The 18,404-nt window shown below is 35.7% G+C and overlaps 1 protein-coding gene across 1 annotated transcript in view; it reads left to right on the forward strand.

The window, feature by feature from the left end:
* Positions 1 to 18,404, forward strand: part of LOC106870898 (cilia and flagella-associated protein 47) — a 195,878-nt gene that overhangs the window by 23,024 nt on the left and 154,450 nt on the right. The window contains exons 9-16 of the mRNA XM_014917133.2: positions 463 to 663; positions 4,390 to 4,609; positions 6,306 to 6,458; positions 9,198 to 9,304; positions 10,227 to 10,294; positions 12,560 to 12,656; positions 16,065 to 16,168; positions 17,674 to 17,786. Coding sequence (XP_014772619.1) covers positions 463 to 663; positions 4,390 to 4,609; positions 6,306 to 6,458; positions 9,198 to 9,304; positions 10,227 to 10,294; positions 12,560 to 12,656; positions 16,065 to 16,168; positions 17,674 to 17,786 — 1,063 coding nt within the window. The remainder of the gene's footprint in view (positions 1 to 462; positions 664 to 4,389; positions 4,610 to 6,305; positions 6,459 to 9,197; positions 9,305 to 10,226; positions 10,295 to 12,559; positions 12,657 to 16,064; positions 16,169 to 17,673; positions 17,787 to 18,404) is intronic.

Below are 18,404 nucleotides of genomic sequence, written 5' to 3' on the forward strand. Positions count from 1 at the left end.
ATATGTATGTTTGTGTGTATATGTGTTTGTGTGTCTGTGTTTGTCCCCCTAGCATTGCTTGACAACCGATGCTGGTGTGCTTACGTCCCCGTACCTTAGCGGTTCAGCAAAAGAGACTGATAGGATAAGTACTAGGCATCCAAAGAATAAGTCCTGGGGTCGATTTGCTCGACTAAAGGCGGTGCTACAGCATGGCCGCAGTCAAATGACTGAAACAAGTAAAAGAGTAAAGAGTAAATAAGCATTACATTTGACAGAGTAATCTGAATGCTAAAGGGTTCATCATTTTCTGGATAGCTACTAATATCATTGTACTATAATACAAGATTAGGCAATGTGCTTCTTTTATTCTATGATTATTTATTAATTTTTTGATTAATACTTTATACAAATCACTTATCCTAAGCTTAATTTTACTTTCTTTTTTTATCTCTTTTTTCACCACCATCACCTCTATGACAGGTACTCTACAATCAAAAAATGTTCTGCAAGTTCAGGAAAACATATCTTCCTTACACAGTCATGGTAATCCTTTAAGTATACAGAAATTCAAAAGTGGCTTCCCATACTATGTCTCTCCAAAAATCATTTATTCTGCAGATATACAAATGCAAGGCTTTGGTGTAATGAAACCACTTGATAAAAATCCTAAATTTAATATGGGTATGTCATTTGAGATTTTACAGCCAGTTTGTATTTATTTTGTTTTTCTACTCTAAATCCTTCAGACATGATAAGTATGGTCTATATTTCAATGTTTTGTTTTGTGTTGTATTTCAGAAGACATTTCAAATGAGAGGTGTAATTAAGGAAACTTGTAGATGAGAAAGCACAAAAAAAAATAAATGAAACACAGTTGCATTGCTGAAGACTCAGTTTTCAGAGCTTCATTCTGTCATATCTCAGAGAGTGTGTAGAACACATTGCAAGTAAAACGCCTCATGCTTCTCAACCAGAGACAGAGAAGCAGAGTAAAGAGGTATTGGAACTTTATCAAGAACACCCTACACCATAGGGGTTCTCAACCATTCTTTATCTATGGACCCCTTTGATAATTACTTTATTCTGGTGAACCCCCATGGCCATTCAATGTTTAGAAACTAGTTTTATAGGTACTTCTTTCAAAATTCTTAAACTGAGCTACAGGTTTTTGGGGATAAACTTGATGATAGTTTTGTCTCCTTTTTTCAGGAACAGCTTGAATGCTGTTTGAGAGTACAAACATTATAATTACAGTTGAGAAAAAGTTAGTTAACACAGAGTACTGGAAACCATCTGAATACTGGGAAAAAAAATTACTTATATGATGATGATTCACACTGGGTATCAAAATGTCGACATTATGACTGCTGCTCAATGCTCTGTAAACACTGTAAAGGCTCTGAGAAGTGACATGGGAATCATGAAAACAAGGTTACCTCAAAATGCGATGGTCTTTGTGCCTGTCTCTAGTGAGGGTGATATCATGACTCCCATCTTTGAACAGAGCCTTAGGCTCAATTTAAACAGCTGGAGACTGTGATCAAATCCTGGTTGGAGGGTCATATCTGTGCCAGCAAGATTTGGCTCCTTACCATACCTCCAGAAAGAGTCAGAAGTGGTTGTTGGAGAATTTCTACAACTTCACAAGCCCCAGTTTCTAGCCTCCTAATTCCCTCAATCGCAATCTCATATATTATCATGCATGGGGCACAGTTGTGAAAGACATCAATTACTCTGTCTGCAACACCTAAGCGAAGCTGGTGGCCAAATCAAGGAGGTTTTCAAAGATCATCCTAGGGACACACGAATGCATGCACCAGGTTCCAGAACCATCTTGAAGTTGTTGTAAAAGATGAGAACAGCTACTTTGAGTAAAATGTTATTTCCCTGCCATAATCTAATTGATTTTTTTTTTCTGATTTTTGAAAATACCTTTTTTGGGGGATGGAATATTATGTTTTCTTTTCCATTTATGCAGACTGTCAAATTTAGCCTAAACACCCTGTAGATACAAAGATAAGAAATTTATGAGAGGATAATCAAATAGCCTTTGTAATGAATGACCTCAAGTTATACATTCCACATTGTCACAAATTTAACACAGATTTACTCCAGGAATTGGTATAAAATGTAGGTCATTAAAAGTGTGGCAAGGCTATAATGAAGTAAAAAATTAATTAAAAACACTAATGTCTTGTCATTAGATAAAGAAACAAAGGAAAGAGAATTAGACCAGATACAAATTTATACATACCAAGAACTCAATGAATTAGACAAAGTGCAACACAGCAAATGAAAGAAAAGTTAGAAAATAACATTATAGACAGATTAATACTTAAAACATAGCTAAATGTAAAGAAAAAGTTAACAGGCATCAGTACTTTGTCCCAGTAAAATATTACAGTCAAAATGTTCCCAACTGAATACTGAAGTGATTAGTGAGACTAGACAGAGAAACAAGAAAAATAATGACTGCAATTTGATTTCACCACCCAAAATCTGATATAGAAAGATTATATTCACCATAAATACAGAGGGTTAAGAGTCTTCTACAAGAAAATTATTATAAAATCTACTGAAGGAATACAAAATTATCTGGTAAATAATAATAGGAAATTAATGCAAATTTCTACAACAACCAAAATAATCAGTTTTCTGTCTCCAAGAAAGTCAGCAAATATATATGGGAGGTCAGAGTAATTGACAATTTTGAGAAGAAAGAAGAAGCAACAGACATTGTTCAGAAACTTAAAACTAAGTTGAAACTAATGCTATAAAATGTCATGCTAAAGCATTGCAAAATATAAAAAAAAAGTCATACATGACCAATACCTGAGATTATTTTCAGCAGGAAATGGATAAAAGAAAAATATCGGCACACAACGAAATTCTTCCCGCATGAAACCACTGAAACAATATAATGAAGTAGAATACAATAGATAATAAGCAGAACATGGGGAGATTCTGAAGAAACAATTAGCTACATTGTTTTTGACTTAGCCAAAAGAGACTATACACAGGCATGACAAAACTTTCAGGAACTTGAATTTGTGCGAACGTTATGAGATACTAGCAGAAAAGAGATGTATAAATATACACCAGAAAGGGCCTTAGACAATATAAAAAGTGACTGATTACAATCTGGGAAATGCCAACCTGCACTGGCAAGGAGTTTAAGGCAAATAATCCAGATATGGAAGTACATTGTCGGGGGCTACTGAAAAAGCAAGTACTTGATAGAAATATCAATACAAATAGATGATAATGTGTATGAAAGAAAGGTATAAGATTATTCAATGACAAAGACTTTGAATAAAGATAACATAGACAATAAAATGTTACAATGTACTGCCGGCATATTACATGGAAAATGCACAACTTTATGGATACCAAAGGCACTAGAGTTGAGCTCATCTGTGCAGTGAACGCACAAATCATAAATAGGACTACTGAAATAATGATAATTCTTTCTAATTTTGGTACAATGCCAGCAATTTTGAGGAGAGGGAATAAGTCAATTACATCAACTTTAGTACTTCACTGGTACTTTATGTTACCAGCCCTGAAAGGCAAAGTTGACCTCAGCAAATTTTTAAACTCAGAATGTAAAGAGTCAGAAGACATACTACAAAGCATTTTTCTCCACTATGCTAATGAGTTTGCCAACTTACCACCTTATTGATAAATGATAATAACAACAAAATCATCAGCATTTAGCGTCTGTTTTCCATACTGGCATGGATTGCACAGTTTGACTAAAAACTGGTTAGCTGGGGAGCTGCATCAGGTTCCAGTCTGATCTAGCATGGTTTCTACAGCTGGATGCTCTTCCTAATGTCAACCACTCCAAGAGTGTAGTATGTGCTTTTTATGTGCCATTGGTCAGTTACATAGCACCAGCATTGACCACAACTACAATCTCACTTGGCTTAATGGGTCCTCTCAAGCATGGTATATTGCCAAAGGTCTTGGTCACTTGTCACTGCCTCTGTGAGGCCCATCATTTGACGGATGTTCTTTACGTACCACCAGCATGGGTGCCAGTTATGCAACACTGGCATCAGTCACAACTATGAGTTCACTTGGCTTGACAGGCCTTCTGTCAAGCACAGCATATCACCAAAGGTCTCAGTCGCTTGTCATTGCCACTGTGAGGCCCAACATTCGAAGATCATGCTTCACCACCTCGTCCTATGTCGTCCTGTGTCAACCTCTTCCTCAGTTTCCCTCCACTGTTAGAGATCAGCACTTCTTCACACAGCTGCCCTCATCCATACATGTCACATGACCAAACCAGCACAGTCATTTCATTTGCACACCACATCTGATGCCTTGTGTATCAGATGTAGCTTAACAAAAATGATAAAAATCAGATTAATCAGATTTACAATTGGCTTTTATTTTCAGGTATAACACCTTATATCACAAATGAAGTGGGACTCTACAGTGAAATTACTTTCCCTAATATCAGTCAAATCCCAAGAAATACAATGGCTGTTGCCAGACGCTCTAAGATCATGAAGGATTTAAACAGATCTCAAACTGAAGTTATTTCTAGAAGTTTTGTGGCACTGCCTAATGACAGGGCACAAAGCATAAGATCTTCAGGAAATGATAAAGAATTCAGGTAAGTATATTTCTTCAATTTCTTTTAAAAAATGTGTTGTATTTTGTTGCATCAACAGTTAATTCTGCTTGAGCAAATCTCTTATTGAAATTGTTTGATCTTTGAAGAAACATATCTGTTTTGTGATTTGAAGGAGTTTGGTTATTATTTCTAATTTATTGAATGACAATCTAGAGGGTGCTGTCAAAAATAAAAATATTTTCTTTACTCCTATACAACCTTTAGTGGCAAAATACTGCTCTAATTAATGTTGCATGCTAAATGTAAAGAGCCTGATAGTTCTTCACTCAGTGTTCTTCCATATCTTGGAGAAGAAGCATGGTGAGTAGTTCCCCAACAACTCCCACAGAGCAGTAAGTAAAGCTGATTCCAAGAGAAAGTGAGAGAGAGAGAGAGAGAAAGATAGACCGACAGACAGACAAACGTGTACACACGCACATACACACATACTCCCACATATACATATATATGTACATGTACTTGTGTGTGTGTGTGTAATATGCCAGCATGGACTGAATCCAGTAAACAATAAAATAAAAGAAAATGCATATGTGAAAGAAAGAAATGAGTAGAGAAACTATGTTGAGTATGTGTGAGACCAAACACACTGACATATACAAACATGTATACACATACAGACGTGTGGAAGGAAAATTGAAGTAAATGGAATTCTGTTGGTTTCAATGATGAATATGCAATTGTTTCATCAACTTAATTATAGTATAAGTGGCTGAGTACTCCACACACTCGTGTATTCTTAACATAATCTTTTGGCAGAAACAGTGTAACACAAAGTCTATTATGAGTGAATTTTTGAATAAATGTTCACTCCATCCAACAGATTCTGCACAGTTTCCATCTACACCCTTTCACTGACAAAGCTTAAGTTGACACAAGACTACAGTGAATGAAACCATGCAGAGGTATAAAACCTGAGGCCTTTTGATTGCAAAGTGAGCTTCGTAACTATTCAACCATGCTGCATTCATCTACATATGTTGAAAAGTATTGATGCCTATAGATGCATCATTGAATATTGTAATAATTTTAGCATGAAGGCAATATCAAATTTAGTAACAAATGTCATATCACAACAGTGGATCTGCTGTTGCTTATGATAGTAAAAACATATAAATAAAAGTTTCTTTTGCATAGAGATGATTGTGATTACCCACTTTTATTCTTGACCAGAATCCATAATTTTTTTTTTTAAACTAGATAAAACCCTGTACTAAGAAAATCCTATCATCATAAAATAATACATCACTGATTTGTTAAAAAGACATTCATTTGAAGTATATAAATTCAAACAAGGTGATTGGCCCCCAAAGTAAATTGCAGTTCATGTCTTTGAACCATTGTCAAGCAACTGCAAATTGTAGATGGGCTGTAATTTTTATATAGCTATGGTTAACCTTCAACTTGAAATAGCTGATCAACTAATCCAACATTTGTTCTTAAAAAAACTTGCATTTTTGCCCTCCTGTTACTAAAATACGAAATGACTTTGGTGATCGTTCATAATGTTACATGCTGATATCATATGATATATGTGTCTAAATATTTTATCTCACTTGCTTTTTACCATTAATAATTTGTCACAATTTTCCTTTCACATTCCTTTTACATCTCTTTCTCTTTTTTCTATTTTCTGTTTCTTTTTGTACTTCCATGTTTTTGTTTTCATATCAACCAGAACTTTGTTCACAAAGAAGAAACGTTACACATACAATGATCCAGACTATAGCTATACAAAATATGAACTAGAGCAGATAGTCATCAATAAAAGCAAGTATAAGGACTTGATATCAAAGGCCACCAAACTGAAAATACATCAAAGCCGAGCTATGTAAGCTATTTTCAACTATTTGCAACCATGTTTGTCAGAAAAAGACTGCTATGTTCTTCAGATTCATTTACACACACACACACCACCACCACACACACACCTAAAAGGGAAAAAAATCCATCAGTTTATGAGCAAGTCTGAAAACCTTCAGCACTACTTTGATTGTATATTGCCTTTGGATTGTCAATATGTTTGAGTGGCTTAAAAATAGAAGAAACAAATCAAATATACAAATATGCAAAGAAATTATGTATGATAATGTGCAAAAAAGTCATGTGTATGTGCAATATTTTGATGGGGTAATGGAAATCTGAAGAAAGGGGCTGAGCCTGTGCTCTTTTCAGGCCCTTAGAAACTAGTAAGATCAAAACAGTTACTGCTTCTCTTCAACAGCTTCAAGTAAGATGGCTACAAAAAGGAAAAAAAAAAAAAAAAAATGGCTAATGGAAAGGAATTCCAGAGAATCCCAATTCTTAGAAGAAAGGATTGGACACAATAGTTAGTGCAGGGTATGTAGGAGATAGACACAATGTTGGTAATGGGAGGAGGTGTGATGAGTGATTTGGGATTGCTTTCATGAAAGAGAAATAAAACCAGCCAGCTCCAAGGAACAATCATTGTTTTAATAGTTATAGAAAAGACAGAGAGGAGATAGCATATCTTGTTTGTTGTTGGCACTCCATCGCTTACGACATCGTGGGTTCCAGTTGATCCGATCAATGGAACAGCCTGCTCGTGAAATTAAGGTGCAAGTGGCTGAGCACTCCACAGACATGTGTACCTTTAATGTAGTTCTCGGGGATATTCAGCGTGACACAGTGTGACAAGGCTGACCCTTTGAATTACAGGCACAACAGAAACAGGAAGAAAGAGTGAGAGAAAGTTATGGTGGAAGAGTACTGCAGGGTTCGCCACCATCCCCTGCCGGAGCCTCATGGAACTTTAGGTGTTTTCGCTCAATAAACACTCACAACGCCCGGTCTGGGAATTGAAAACCGCGATCCTATGACCGCGAGTCCACTGCCCTAACCACTGGGCCATTGCGCCTCCACTGCATATCTTGTGTAACATTGTAAAATATGACATACTGTGTGTGTGTGTGTTTATACATGTTTGTGTTTGTCTCTTCCTTTCTATGTCTTGACTTTGTTCATATGCTTAAAGTGAAAAGCAACAACGGTTTTGGCAATGTCAGTATTTACACCTCCTGTAAAATGTTTGGCCATTCTATGGTTCTTCATGACCAAGGGAAAAATACCTTTCTTGGAGAAAAAGGTTGGTGACAAAACAGAAGGTGCATCTGGCAGTGCAAAACTGTTTTAACTAGTCTCATCACATTTATGCCAGCATGGGAAAAGCAGGCATAAAAATGCTAATGATGAGGTTTGAATGATGATGATGAGGAGGAGGAGGAGGATGATGATGATGGCGGTGGTGGCAGTGGTGGTGGTGGTGGTGGTGGTGGTGACAGTGATGATGATGAAAATGCAACAGTAGCAGCAGCATGATAACACAGTTTTCAGTCTACCATAAATATTTTCATTCGACTGAAATAATTGACACTTCTCATTCACAATGTTTCATATTCCATTATGGAGAACAGGAATACATACTCATTTTTTAACCCAACAGTAGTTAAAAGAACGTCTGGAATGATTTAAGAATAGCCATTGATGTTTAAGGCATTTGGGTTAAGTACTATACTACCAGCCCATAGCTTGTGAAGTGAAGTTTAAAAAAGTAAAAGATCATTGCATTTCAGTACAGAACACTTCCTTCCTCATTGTCTCACTTTCACAAAGTCATGGACCAGATTATTCATGAAATGTTAACAACAATACGCAGTTGTCTGATCCAAGAGTAAATATGCTTCTTGTTCACCTCAGGCCATTAAGATGGAGTTAAGCGCTAACCTTTAAAAGTGCCATGAGGTTTTTAAGAGTTGCTGCGTAATCACTGTGATTTGATGGAGATTTTGTTGCCTTTCCTAGCAAATCAAGAGATTGTATAGAGGCTCTCTCCATGGCATGTTGTTCTTGTCATTGTTGTTGTTGATGGCAGCAGTTGTGGTGGCAGTGATGATGAAATTGTCATCATCATCATGAGCCATGACAGAACAAATCTTTGATTAAGGTATTCCAGCCAGGATTATCCCATATTTTTTCCCTTACACACAATAAACCAATATTTCTTCTATCTTTACTTATTTCAGTCATCGAACTGTGGTCATGCTGGGGCACCACCTTGAAGGGTTTAGTCAAACAATTTGATCTCAGTACACATTTTCCTAGGTTTGGTTCTGGTACTTATCCTGTTGGTTTCTTTTGCCAAATTGTTGAGTTATGGTGATGTAGGCAAGCTAACATTAGTTGTCAAGCAGTTGCAAGGGACAGAAACACACATACACACACACACACACACACACACAAACAACAACAACCTACTTTTAGTTTCTGTCAACCAAATCCACTTACCAGACTTTAGTTGGTTCAGGGTTAGAGTAGAAAGCACTTGCCCAAGGGGCTACATGATGGGACTGAATTCAAAACCATATTTTTTTTATCCCTTTATGTCAGTAGGATGTAATTTGTTAGGGATTTCATAATTATTTTTAGCAGTTTGGATAACGATGTAAAGATTCTTGGATGATGCTGATGGTGAATGAATAATAAATAATATTGATTTGTCGTATTAACTATCTGTGATGTTTCATATTAGACAAATTCTTGTTTTCTGTAGTGAATTCATGAAATTCAACAATAATGTTGACATTGGTTTAACTCATGCTGATGGAATAAAACCCAAGAAATTACAACTGTCACAAATTCCTACCTCGGCAGAAACACGTAAGTTACTTTCCATTACTGCTCATGCAATTATCTTTGAGATCTTATTGATGAAAATTATGTAATGCCCTACAGAACATGAAAAATTAATTTATTTTGTATAAAAGAATGCATTTTGATCCTTTTGCAAAAACAAATCTTATGGGGGGGGGGGTCAAAATGCTCCCAGTAGGAAACATGTTGGTTCAAACAACTAAAAGATAAGAATTTTGGCCAAATTGGTTTTCTTTTCATTTAAGTGTATTGTGAAACATACAAGCTCTCTCTCTCTCTATATATATATATATCTGTGTGTGTGTGTGATTCTTATAGATGCTTAGAAAAGATGTTAAAACAATGATGATGCTATATCTATGTCTATATGTGTGTGTGTATATATATACATATGTATGTATGTGTGTGTGTGTGTGTGTGTGTATGTATGTATGTATGTATGTATGTATGCATGTATGTATGCATGTATGTATGTATGTGAAATGAAATGGAACTTAGTGGCATGTATGTTAACAGCAGAGACAAAGACATGTATATCAGATACCACACAATATAAATTCTTGATTTATTAAAATTATCTCCACCTCCTGAGGATGTGTCACAATTACCAACTGTAACTAAGAACAGTTCCACATAAGAAGGGGGTGACAATTTCAAGAAACAAGAAGTTTCTCTAAAGCTAACATGCCATTATGTCAAAAGACAAGCTTTCTGCCTGAAAATAAGAGGAAAAGTTCCTTTGCTTTTGATCCTACTGGGGTCAATAAAATGGAGTAGCGTTCAAGTACTGGGACTGATTTAATCAACTATAATTTTGACCCCTTGACCCCCCCCCACTACCACCAATGTATAACCTAATGCCAATGTTAAGACATCGTTGCCCTTGTTACCATAGAGATTTTATTTTTAAAATTTACTTCATTTTCAGAAGATCCTAAGGAAAGGACTATGTCTTCCAATCAGTTTTTCCAAAATGAAAAAATTACAAAGAAATCTGTAAGCACATTTATTAATTAACTAAATATACTGTGAGGAAGTATCTCTGTATAAAATTGATGAACAGTAAGGGATCAATATTTAGCCCTGTGGCAGGCTTTGTCTCTAGTGTTAGTGACCCAGTAAAACGCACCTTGTCATACTGTAAAGGTTTTTCTTTTAAATGGTTTGATCTGAAGGAGGGAAACACTATAGGTAATGTGAGGAAGAGAGGTGAGTGAGTTAGAAGCTTCTGCAGAGAAGTAGGACAAGAATATTTAGAATGAAGGTGGTGAGGTTACTTTTGCAGTGGTTGTAAAGGAAATGTGAGAAGACAGCATATGTGTTGGTGATCAACTTCATGCCATTTAGAGGAATTCTCTGGTGGGGAATGCAATCTTGGATGTCTGTATCTGTTGTAGTAATACAATCCCAGATGTAAGCAGTATTCCATTCACAAAGAGTTGAGGCCACAGATTGGCGGAGTCACTAAAAGTGTTGTATAGAATGTCTTGTGATATTTATTCCAATTTCTTGTGCTCTTTCGAAATCAATAAAAGGTATGGTGGACTGGCAGAGTTGCTAGTAGCTTGAGCAAGATGCTTTGGTTTATCTCTTCTGGCTCTTTGCATTCTGTCAGCAATGCTTGCAGCAATACAAAGCTAAGCTGCATCATCACATGGGTTAATTGGAGAAAAAAGATTTTCATGCTAGTCTTCTTATAAAAGTCTTACCTATGTGAAGGCCTGGCTTTACATAGGGTCTGCATGGATGAAAGTACTGAAGTCTGTTCAAGCCTGGAGAAAGTAGACCTATGGATAAAGTCTAAGCTATGCTGTGGATATATCATCAGGGGAGATTCTCAGTGGTGGTAAGACCTAACAAGTATGAGGTGCATTCAAAAAGTATCAGAATTTATTTTTTCCTGCCAAAACTAATGCCATATGCAACTTTTCACACTAATAAACCTTGTCAGTTCCTAGCTGTTATGCTTAGTGTACAGACATGTAGTGTGCGCTCATCAGATTTTCATTTTCATGCAAGATGACTGAACACATTGAGCAGAGATATTGCATCATGTTTTACTGAAAGGTTGGTGAAACTCAAGCTCAAACAGTCCAGAAAATTGGGCTGGCCTTTAGCATTGATGCCATGGGAAAATCTCAGTTACTTCAAATATGGCCATACCTCAGTGGAGAATGAGGCATGCTCAAGTAGGCCATCCACAAACCAAAACAAAGAGCTGATTCAGAAGATTTGGCAAATAGTCATGGAAGACTATCATGTAACAATGCAGGAAATAGCTCATGCAGTGGGAATAAGCACAGGATCAGTGCATTCTTTTTTTAACAGAGGATTTTGTGCATGTGGAGTGTTGGTGAAATTTGTCCCCAAGGTGGTGGAGCAGCACCAGAAGCAACTCCACTTGGAAATCATTCAGAACATGCTGGACTGTGCAAACCATGACCCAGACTTCATGAAGACCATCATCACTGATGATGAGACATGAGTATATGGTCTTTGCTCAATGTATTCAGTCATCTTGTGTGAAAATGAAAATCCACTCAGTACTCTCAGTGTAACAACTAGAAATTGACATGACCTATTGGTGCAAAACTTTTCACTCATGTGCAGGAGGTGTCACCTCCTATCCAAAGGATTTTGCCCTTGTGGCATTAGTTTTAGCTGGAAAAAATAAAAGTTGGATGCTTTTTGAATGTATCTTGTGTAGTGAACAGGAAGGTTTAGCTACATAATGTTCATTGCTTAGAGAGAGGCAGGGTACAATATTGTGTTCATGACATGTAAGGATTGCATCTTTGGTGCTGTTAAATGAGAAAAGACCGGCAGGACTCCAGTACCATTTGAGATATATATATATAATATATATATATATATCATCATCATCGTTTAACGTCCGCTTTCCATGCTAGCATGGGTTGGACGATTTGACTGAGGACTGGTGAACCAGATGGCTACACCAGGCTCCAATCTGATTTGGCAGAGTTTCTAGAGCTAGATGCCCTTCCTAACGCCAACCACTCCAAGAGTGTAGTGGGTGCTTTTATGTGCCGCTGGCACATGTATGTATGTATACTTGTGTGTGTATATGTAATACACTATTCAGGTATTCTGTCCACATGTTCTGATTTCTCCCACTCCTCTCCAATAAATTTTAGTTTGTGTATGTATGACATCGGAAGTGTTTATGTAAGTAATCAGTACTTTTTTTTAAAAATGAATTTTATTATCTTTCTTTTTAATGTTTGTATTATTTTTGAAAAGGCCAATGATGGACTTAATGTTATACCAACTACACATGAGGAGATAATTCAATGTTCAAGACTTCTCTCTCCCGGCCAGCTTCATAAACTCATGATAGGTAAGACATATAACTTAAAATAATCACAAGGCACTGGTCAAAAGGGAGCCACTTGCCCAAAATTTCTTTCAGTGGGATCAAAACCAAAATTGGAAGTTTGTGGTTGCAAAATGAATTTCTTAACCAGGCAATCACATATAATATACATACATACATGAGTGTGTATATTGATAGACAGACAAACAGATAGAATATGGCTTTATGTATATCTATATTTAATCTATATATTCGTATGTAAAACAACTAATTAGTAGCTAAGGATATTTGATCAGAATACTTGCAACAGAGTGATTCCTGCTTCAGTCAACTAAAAGCGCCAAAAATTAAAGAAACTGCTATGGCATATTATGGCATCATCACTGAGAGAACGTCTAACTGGAAATGAATAAGAATTTGAATATAGGTAGACGTATCTTGAAATGAGACAGTAATACATATGAAAGAATAGTTTAGATGAGAGATTAAATTTTTGGTCTTATCGTTGGTTCTTAGCATGCTAAATCCCTTCTTTCAGAGTTGAGATTTTCGGAGCAGAGATATGTTTTGTTTTTCACTGGTAAAGATTTATGTTTGTTAGTCAGTATTTAGTTTAATCCTTCTATTACCATATTTCTGCTGAAATACACCCTCTTTATTTCAATTAATTTTTAAAATAATTAAAAACAGAGTAAAATAATTTTGTCATCATTTTCTGATATTTGGAACTTAAATTAATAAGAAAATTTAATAGGAAAATATTTATTTAGATTACTTTAACTCATACCTTAACTGATTACCCTGTCAAACGTTATGCTTATTTATTTACATTGATCATGCATTATCTCGAATGATGTGATTGTTTATTTTTAGAAGATGCAAGATGATAGTATCAAACTGAACAAGGGATTAAGTCTATCTCACAATTAGTCATGGCAGGATTTGAGCCCATTATACAAAAAAGCTAGAAAACATAGCACAATACATGTAGTACTGTTGTTCTGCTGCCCTGCTCTGGATTGCTACTTTCATTTTGACTCAAAAAAGAATGAAAGACAAAGCTAACCTCTGCAGGATTTGATCACAGAGTGCAAAGTGAGAAAGTCATTTTGTCCTATGTTCTAACAACTCTGCCAACTTGCAACTCTGCTTGTTGGTTAAGATATGTCTAAAAAGCTACTTCATTATATTAGTATACAGTGGCATCAGTGTTGGTCAATTTGATATGGCTATTAGAAAGTCACGGTTCAGTAAGCTGTCAGGTGAGCAAGCAAAACTGCCTACTCCTGAATATAGATATACACATAAATAGAACCTGCAGTAACCAACTATAAAATGATCAACAAGCAATACAATTTTAATGCATCTTCCATCTCATGTTGATAACTAACAAAGACTGACTGTTCTTATTTTTCATGCAATATTGTGCAGTGCATATTTCACTTTGAACATCCTAAAATAACTATCATCACTTTACACTATCAAGGCAGATAAGGTTGGTTATCTTCAGGAAAAGACTGGAATTAAAATGTCCAAGCAAATTTTTTAATTTCCGGCAATTTAGTTGGATGCTTCCTCTTGAATAAGCCCTAAAATGTTAATGAAAAACTAGAAAAAAAGAAAAAACGAAAGAAGTAATTCCTGATTTTGTTGCTACTTTAGTAGATTGATGGCGATAAATTTGAAATTCATCTCACTGAGATGTAAAACAAACAAGCAAACAAACAAAAAGAAAAAAAGAGAGAAGGAGAAATAATTTTTAAATTGACAGATTGCACACCATTTTATCAAGTCTGTTGATTGGAAGATGTAGTGGAGTGGGTGGTGGTGGTCCTCATCTTTATTTGGCCCTGCTGGTCTTCCATAGCTCAGTAGTTAATGTATTTGTTAAAAAATTACATTTACAATGATCTCAACAATACTTTTAACCTTTTACTGGTTTCAGTCTTTAGACTGTGGATCATTAAGCATTTTAGATCATTAAGCATATACGAACTTCAGTACTTTGTCTGGCATGCATTTATTTTGAGATTTTAGGGGACAAAAGACTTGCAGTAAAACAAAATAGTTGATGTAAGTTTAAATTTGTTAAACAGTATTTGATTTATTGTGGGTCATAAAGTGGGGAAGCATGTTACAGTGTAGGCCAAAAGAATCCAAACATTCCCCAGAAGTATTTTAAAAAAATGCTATTCAGCACTGCAATAAGGTGTGATAACATCAATAAGCACTGAAAATATTGTGATCTCTAGGCAAAAGCTGATGAAAATGTAAAAGCCAAGCTGTTGGTTTTATCTTTACCTTGTTTGCTTGATAGTATGTAAATATTGGCCTTTTCAGTGCAAAAAAAAAAAAAATCTGGCTATACTGTTCCACTCAATTACATTTGACAATTATTTAGTTATACTTTCTGCTTGGAGAAATATGAATCCAATGACATTCTTCAGTAAATTTGTTTGACCAAACTGTGGTTCTTAACTTAAAATATTCAAATTATTTATATATATATACACACCTGCACACACACACACACACACACACACACACACACACACACACACACACACACATGCACATGCATTCATGTACACACACACACATGCACATAAATTCAGTTTAAGTAGATGTATAAAGTTGACAAGCAGTTTGTAGGAGGAGGTGAAGAAACATTAGGTTTACATACCCAAATATATGTGTGTATACATGAAAAAATAGTTGCACCATTCCATAGCAAAATTGTTGTACTACACTTTGATAATTTTTGATATCTTGGCATCTGAAGCAGCTGAAGGGTACAATAGTTTGACCAAAAGAACCAGCTATTGCAAGCAAAAATAAATATTGAAAAAAACGCATTTGGCCAAATTTGAACATACGACAGTTTAAAATAATAGCAATGATATAATTTTAAATAGTAAGGGATACCCCAAAACGATTACAAAATTGCTCTCAGGTATTCAAAATATGTTATTCAACAATTAACATATAAATCTAATAAAGTTCTTATAAGATAAGAAATTAGAGGAATATTCCATTGGATAATTCTGAATATATTTCCTTAACCATATAGGTTTCCTGGAGTATAAATATTAACAATATTAATAATAAGGATTACTACAGTGTATAAATTAAAGGATTAAAGGTAATGCTATGCAACTTTGTAATAATCCCTATTATCAATATTGTTAGTATATATATGACCATCTAGCAGATCTGCCTGGGGTTAAACTAGTAGTAACATTGAACAGCCTGATGTGGCAATTAACTTTACTTGTTAGTATAGTTACTACTCTCATCTCTTATTGATATTTTACAACTAGTTACATATGTGCATATGTGTGTGTGTGTATATATATATATATATATATAGATAGATAGATAGATAGATATACATATATTTATCTATAATCTGTTTTGTTGTTACTTTTCAAGGACCATCAAAAATCGATTTTGGTAAAGTTTGTCAGAAATCTGTGAATACACGCAACCTGGACATTATCAATACTCTTGATATGTATGTTTTTGTTCAACTGCAAGTAAGTAGATGATTATTTCGTCGTGTTAACAAGCATTTCTTCTTTCTTTCGCTTCTGTTTTTGTTATGGCAGAAAGTGAAGAATTTTATTTGATCCTAGAATTTTACTAGGACTTAATTAGTTCCCTTGTACACCCTTTTGGCAATAGGAATTTTAAGATATAAAAATGAAACAAGTACTGGATCATTTTGTTCAACTAAACCCACCAAGATGGTGCTCCAACATGGCTGTTGTCCAATGACTGAAACAAGTAAAAGATAAAAGATATGATAGACCTTGACATAAATTTCACGTAATGAACACTTTTGTTGTTCAACAACAGAGTAAGAATGGTTGTGCCATGAAAAAATTTGCTTCACAATCATGCAGTTTCAAATTCAGTCCCAGTACTCTGGCCCTGACCATCCAATGTCTTTTGAGTCAATTTGATGGATAGAAACTCGGCAGCTGTGTAAAAGCCCACCATCTGTGTGTGTTTGTGTGTGTATGTGTGTGTGTGTGTGTTCATGTGTGCACACATGAACCTTTGTGTGTATCGTATGTGTTTGTATGTATGTATGTGTCTTTGTGTTAGTCCTATCACTACCATCACTTGACAAATCCCTGTAATTTTGCAATTCAGCAAGAAGAGAGCAATAGCCCTATTATCAGTTTATTCCACTCAACAACTCATGGACAAGCTGCAGTCATACCTAATGAGAAAATATTCAGAACTAATGTAGTTTTTGTTGCGGAATAAAAACCATTGCCCATGTGAAACAGACTTAGCAATCTTTTAAAAGTATGGTTTCCATGAAATATCATCCATGATTTTGATGCCAAGCTTAGCACTTTGGATGTTGTCTTGGCTCTGTTATAAATGTATAAGCACCATGAAACTTAATTCAAGATTCCGAGACACTACAAGGGGGTGCTGAAAAGTTCCTGGCTTTTAAGGGTATTGCAAAAGGACTGGTTGGAGGCTCAATCTTCCAAGTTCTTTTATTAAAGGATCACTGCAGTAAGTGTGTGAATCTGAGAGGGGAATATGTTGAATAAAATCATAATTAACTGATTCTCCTATATTTTCTTTTATCCAAAGCCAGGTATTTTTCAGCACCCCCTTGTATATATAGCCCTTGTGATCCAGTTTTGGTTCTGTGAAATATCATCTGAGGTTTTGGGACCTAGCATTTGAAGTTGTATGTTTAATGGTTCGACAGAAGACATTGATAAAACAAGTACCCAACTTTAAAAAAAAAGCACTAGGGTTGATTCATTTAACTAAAAATTCAAGGTGGTGCCCCAGCATGACCATTGTCTAATGACTGAAATAAGCAGTAGATGAAAGATAAAAGATAGTGTATAACTAAGGTTACATATTCAAATGTATCCGTCTCATTTCAAGACTTTGGGATATGACCTAAGGGGGAATTGGCTGTTGTTTCCAGTGATATGCATAAATTATTGTTTCTCAGCTAACTTAATGCACTTCATTGCTTCATGTGTTTTATTTCTACATTCAGCTGGAGTGTCCAGAATTGACACAAACCTGTCCATTATCAAAAGTTGTTCAGCCATTCAGCAAAACTGGCATCCCAATAGTTTTTGAGTCATACAACAAAGGAAAGTTCAGCACGTAATTATATATATATATATCTTTTAAGTGTGTGTGTGTGTGTGTGTGTGTGTGTGTGTGATTTCTTCGTTAATGTAGTTGTGTAAATATGTTCAAATTGTGCATCGGTGGTAAACTGACAGAATCAATAACATATCTGTGGTTTTCAAATCTTTATGGTGCAACCGTACACTAGTGATTAAATAAAAATTACTGATGCACTTCATACAGAAACTTTGGGGAAAATATACTGCATTGAAGTTAAAAATTTAGAATCATCATCGTCATCATCGTTATTTAACATCCGCTTTCCATGCTAGCATGGGTTGGACGATTTGACTGAGGACTGGTGAACCAGATGGCTACACCAGGTTCCAATCTGATTTGGCAGAGTTTCTACAACTGGATGCCCTTCCTAACGCCAACCACTCCGAGAGTGTAGTGGATGCTTTTACGTGCCACCGGCACGAAGGCCAGTTAGGCGGTACTGGCAACGGCCACACTCAAGATGGTGTATTTTACGTGCCACCTGCACAGGAGCCAGTCCAGTGGCACTGGCAACAATCTCGCTTGAATTTCTTTACATGTGCCACCGGCACAAGTGCCAGGAAGGCAACGCTGGGCACAGGTGCCATCACT

This window comes from Octopus bimaculoides, chromosome 4 (assembly GCF_001194135.2).
Source record: "Octopus bimaculoides isolate UCB-OBI-ISO-001 chromosome 4, ASM119413v2, whole genome shotgun sequence".
In the NCBI taxonomy this organism is placed as follows: Eukaryota; Metazoa; Mollusca; class Cephalopoda; order Octopoda; family Octopodidae; genus Octopus; species Octopus bimaculoides.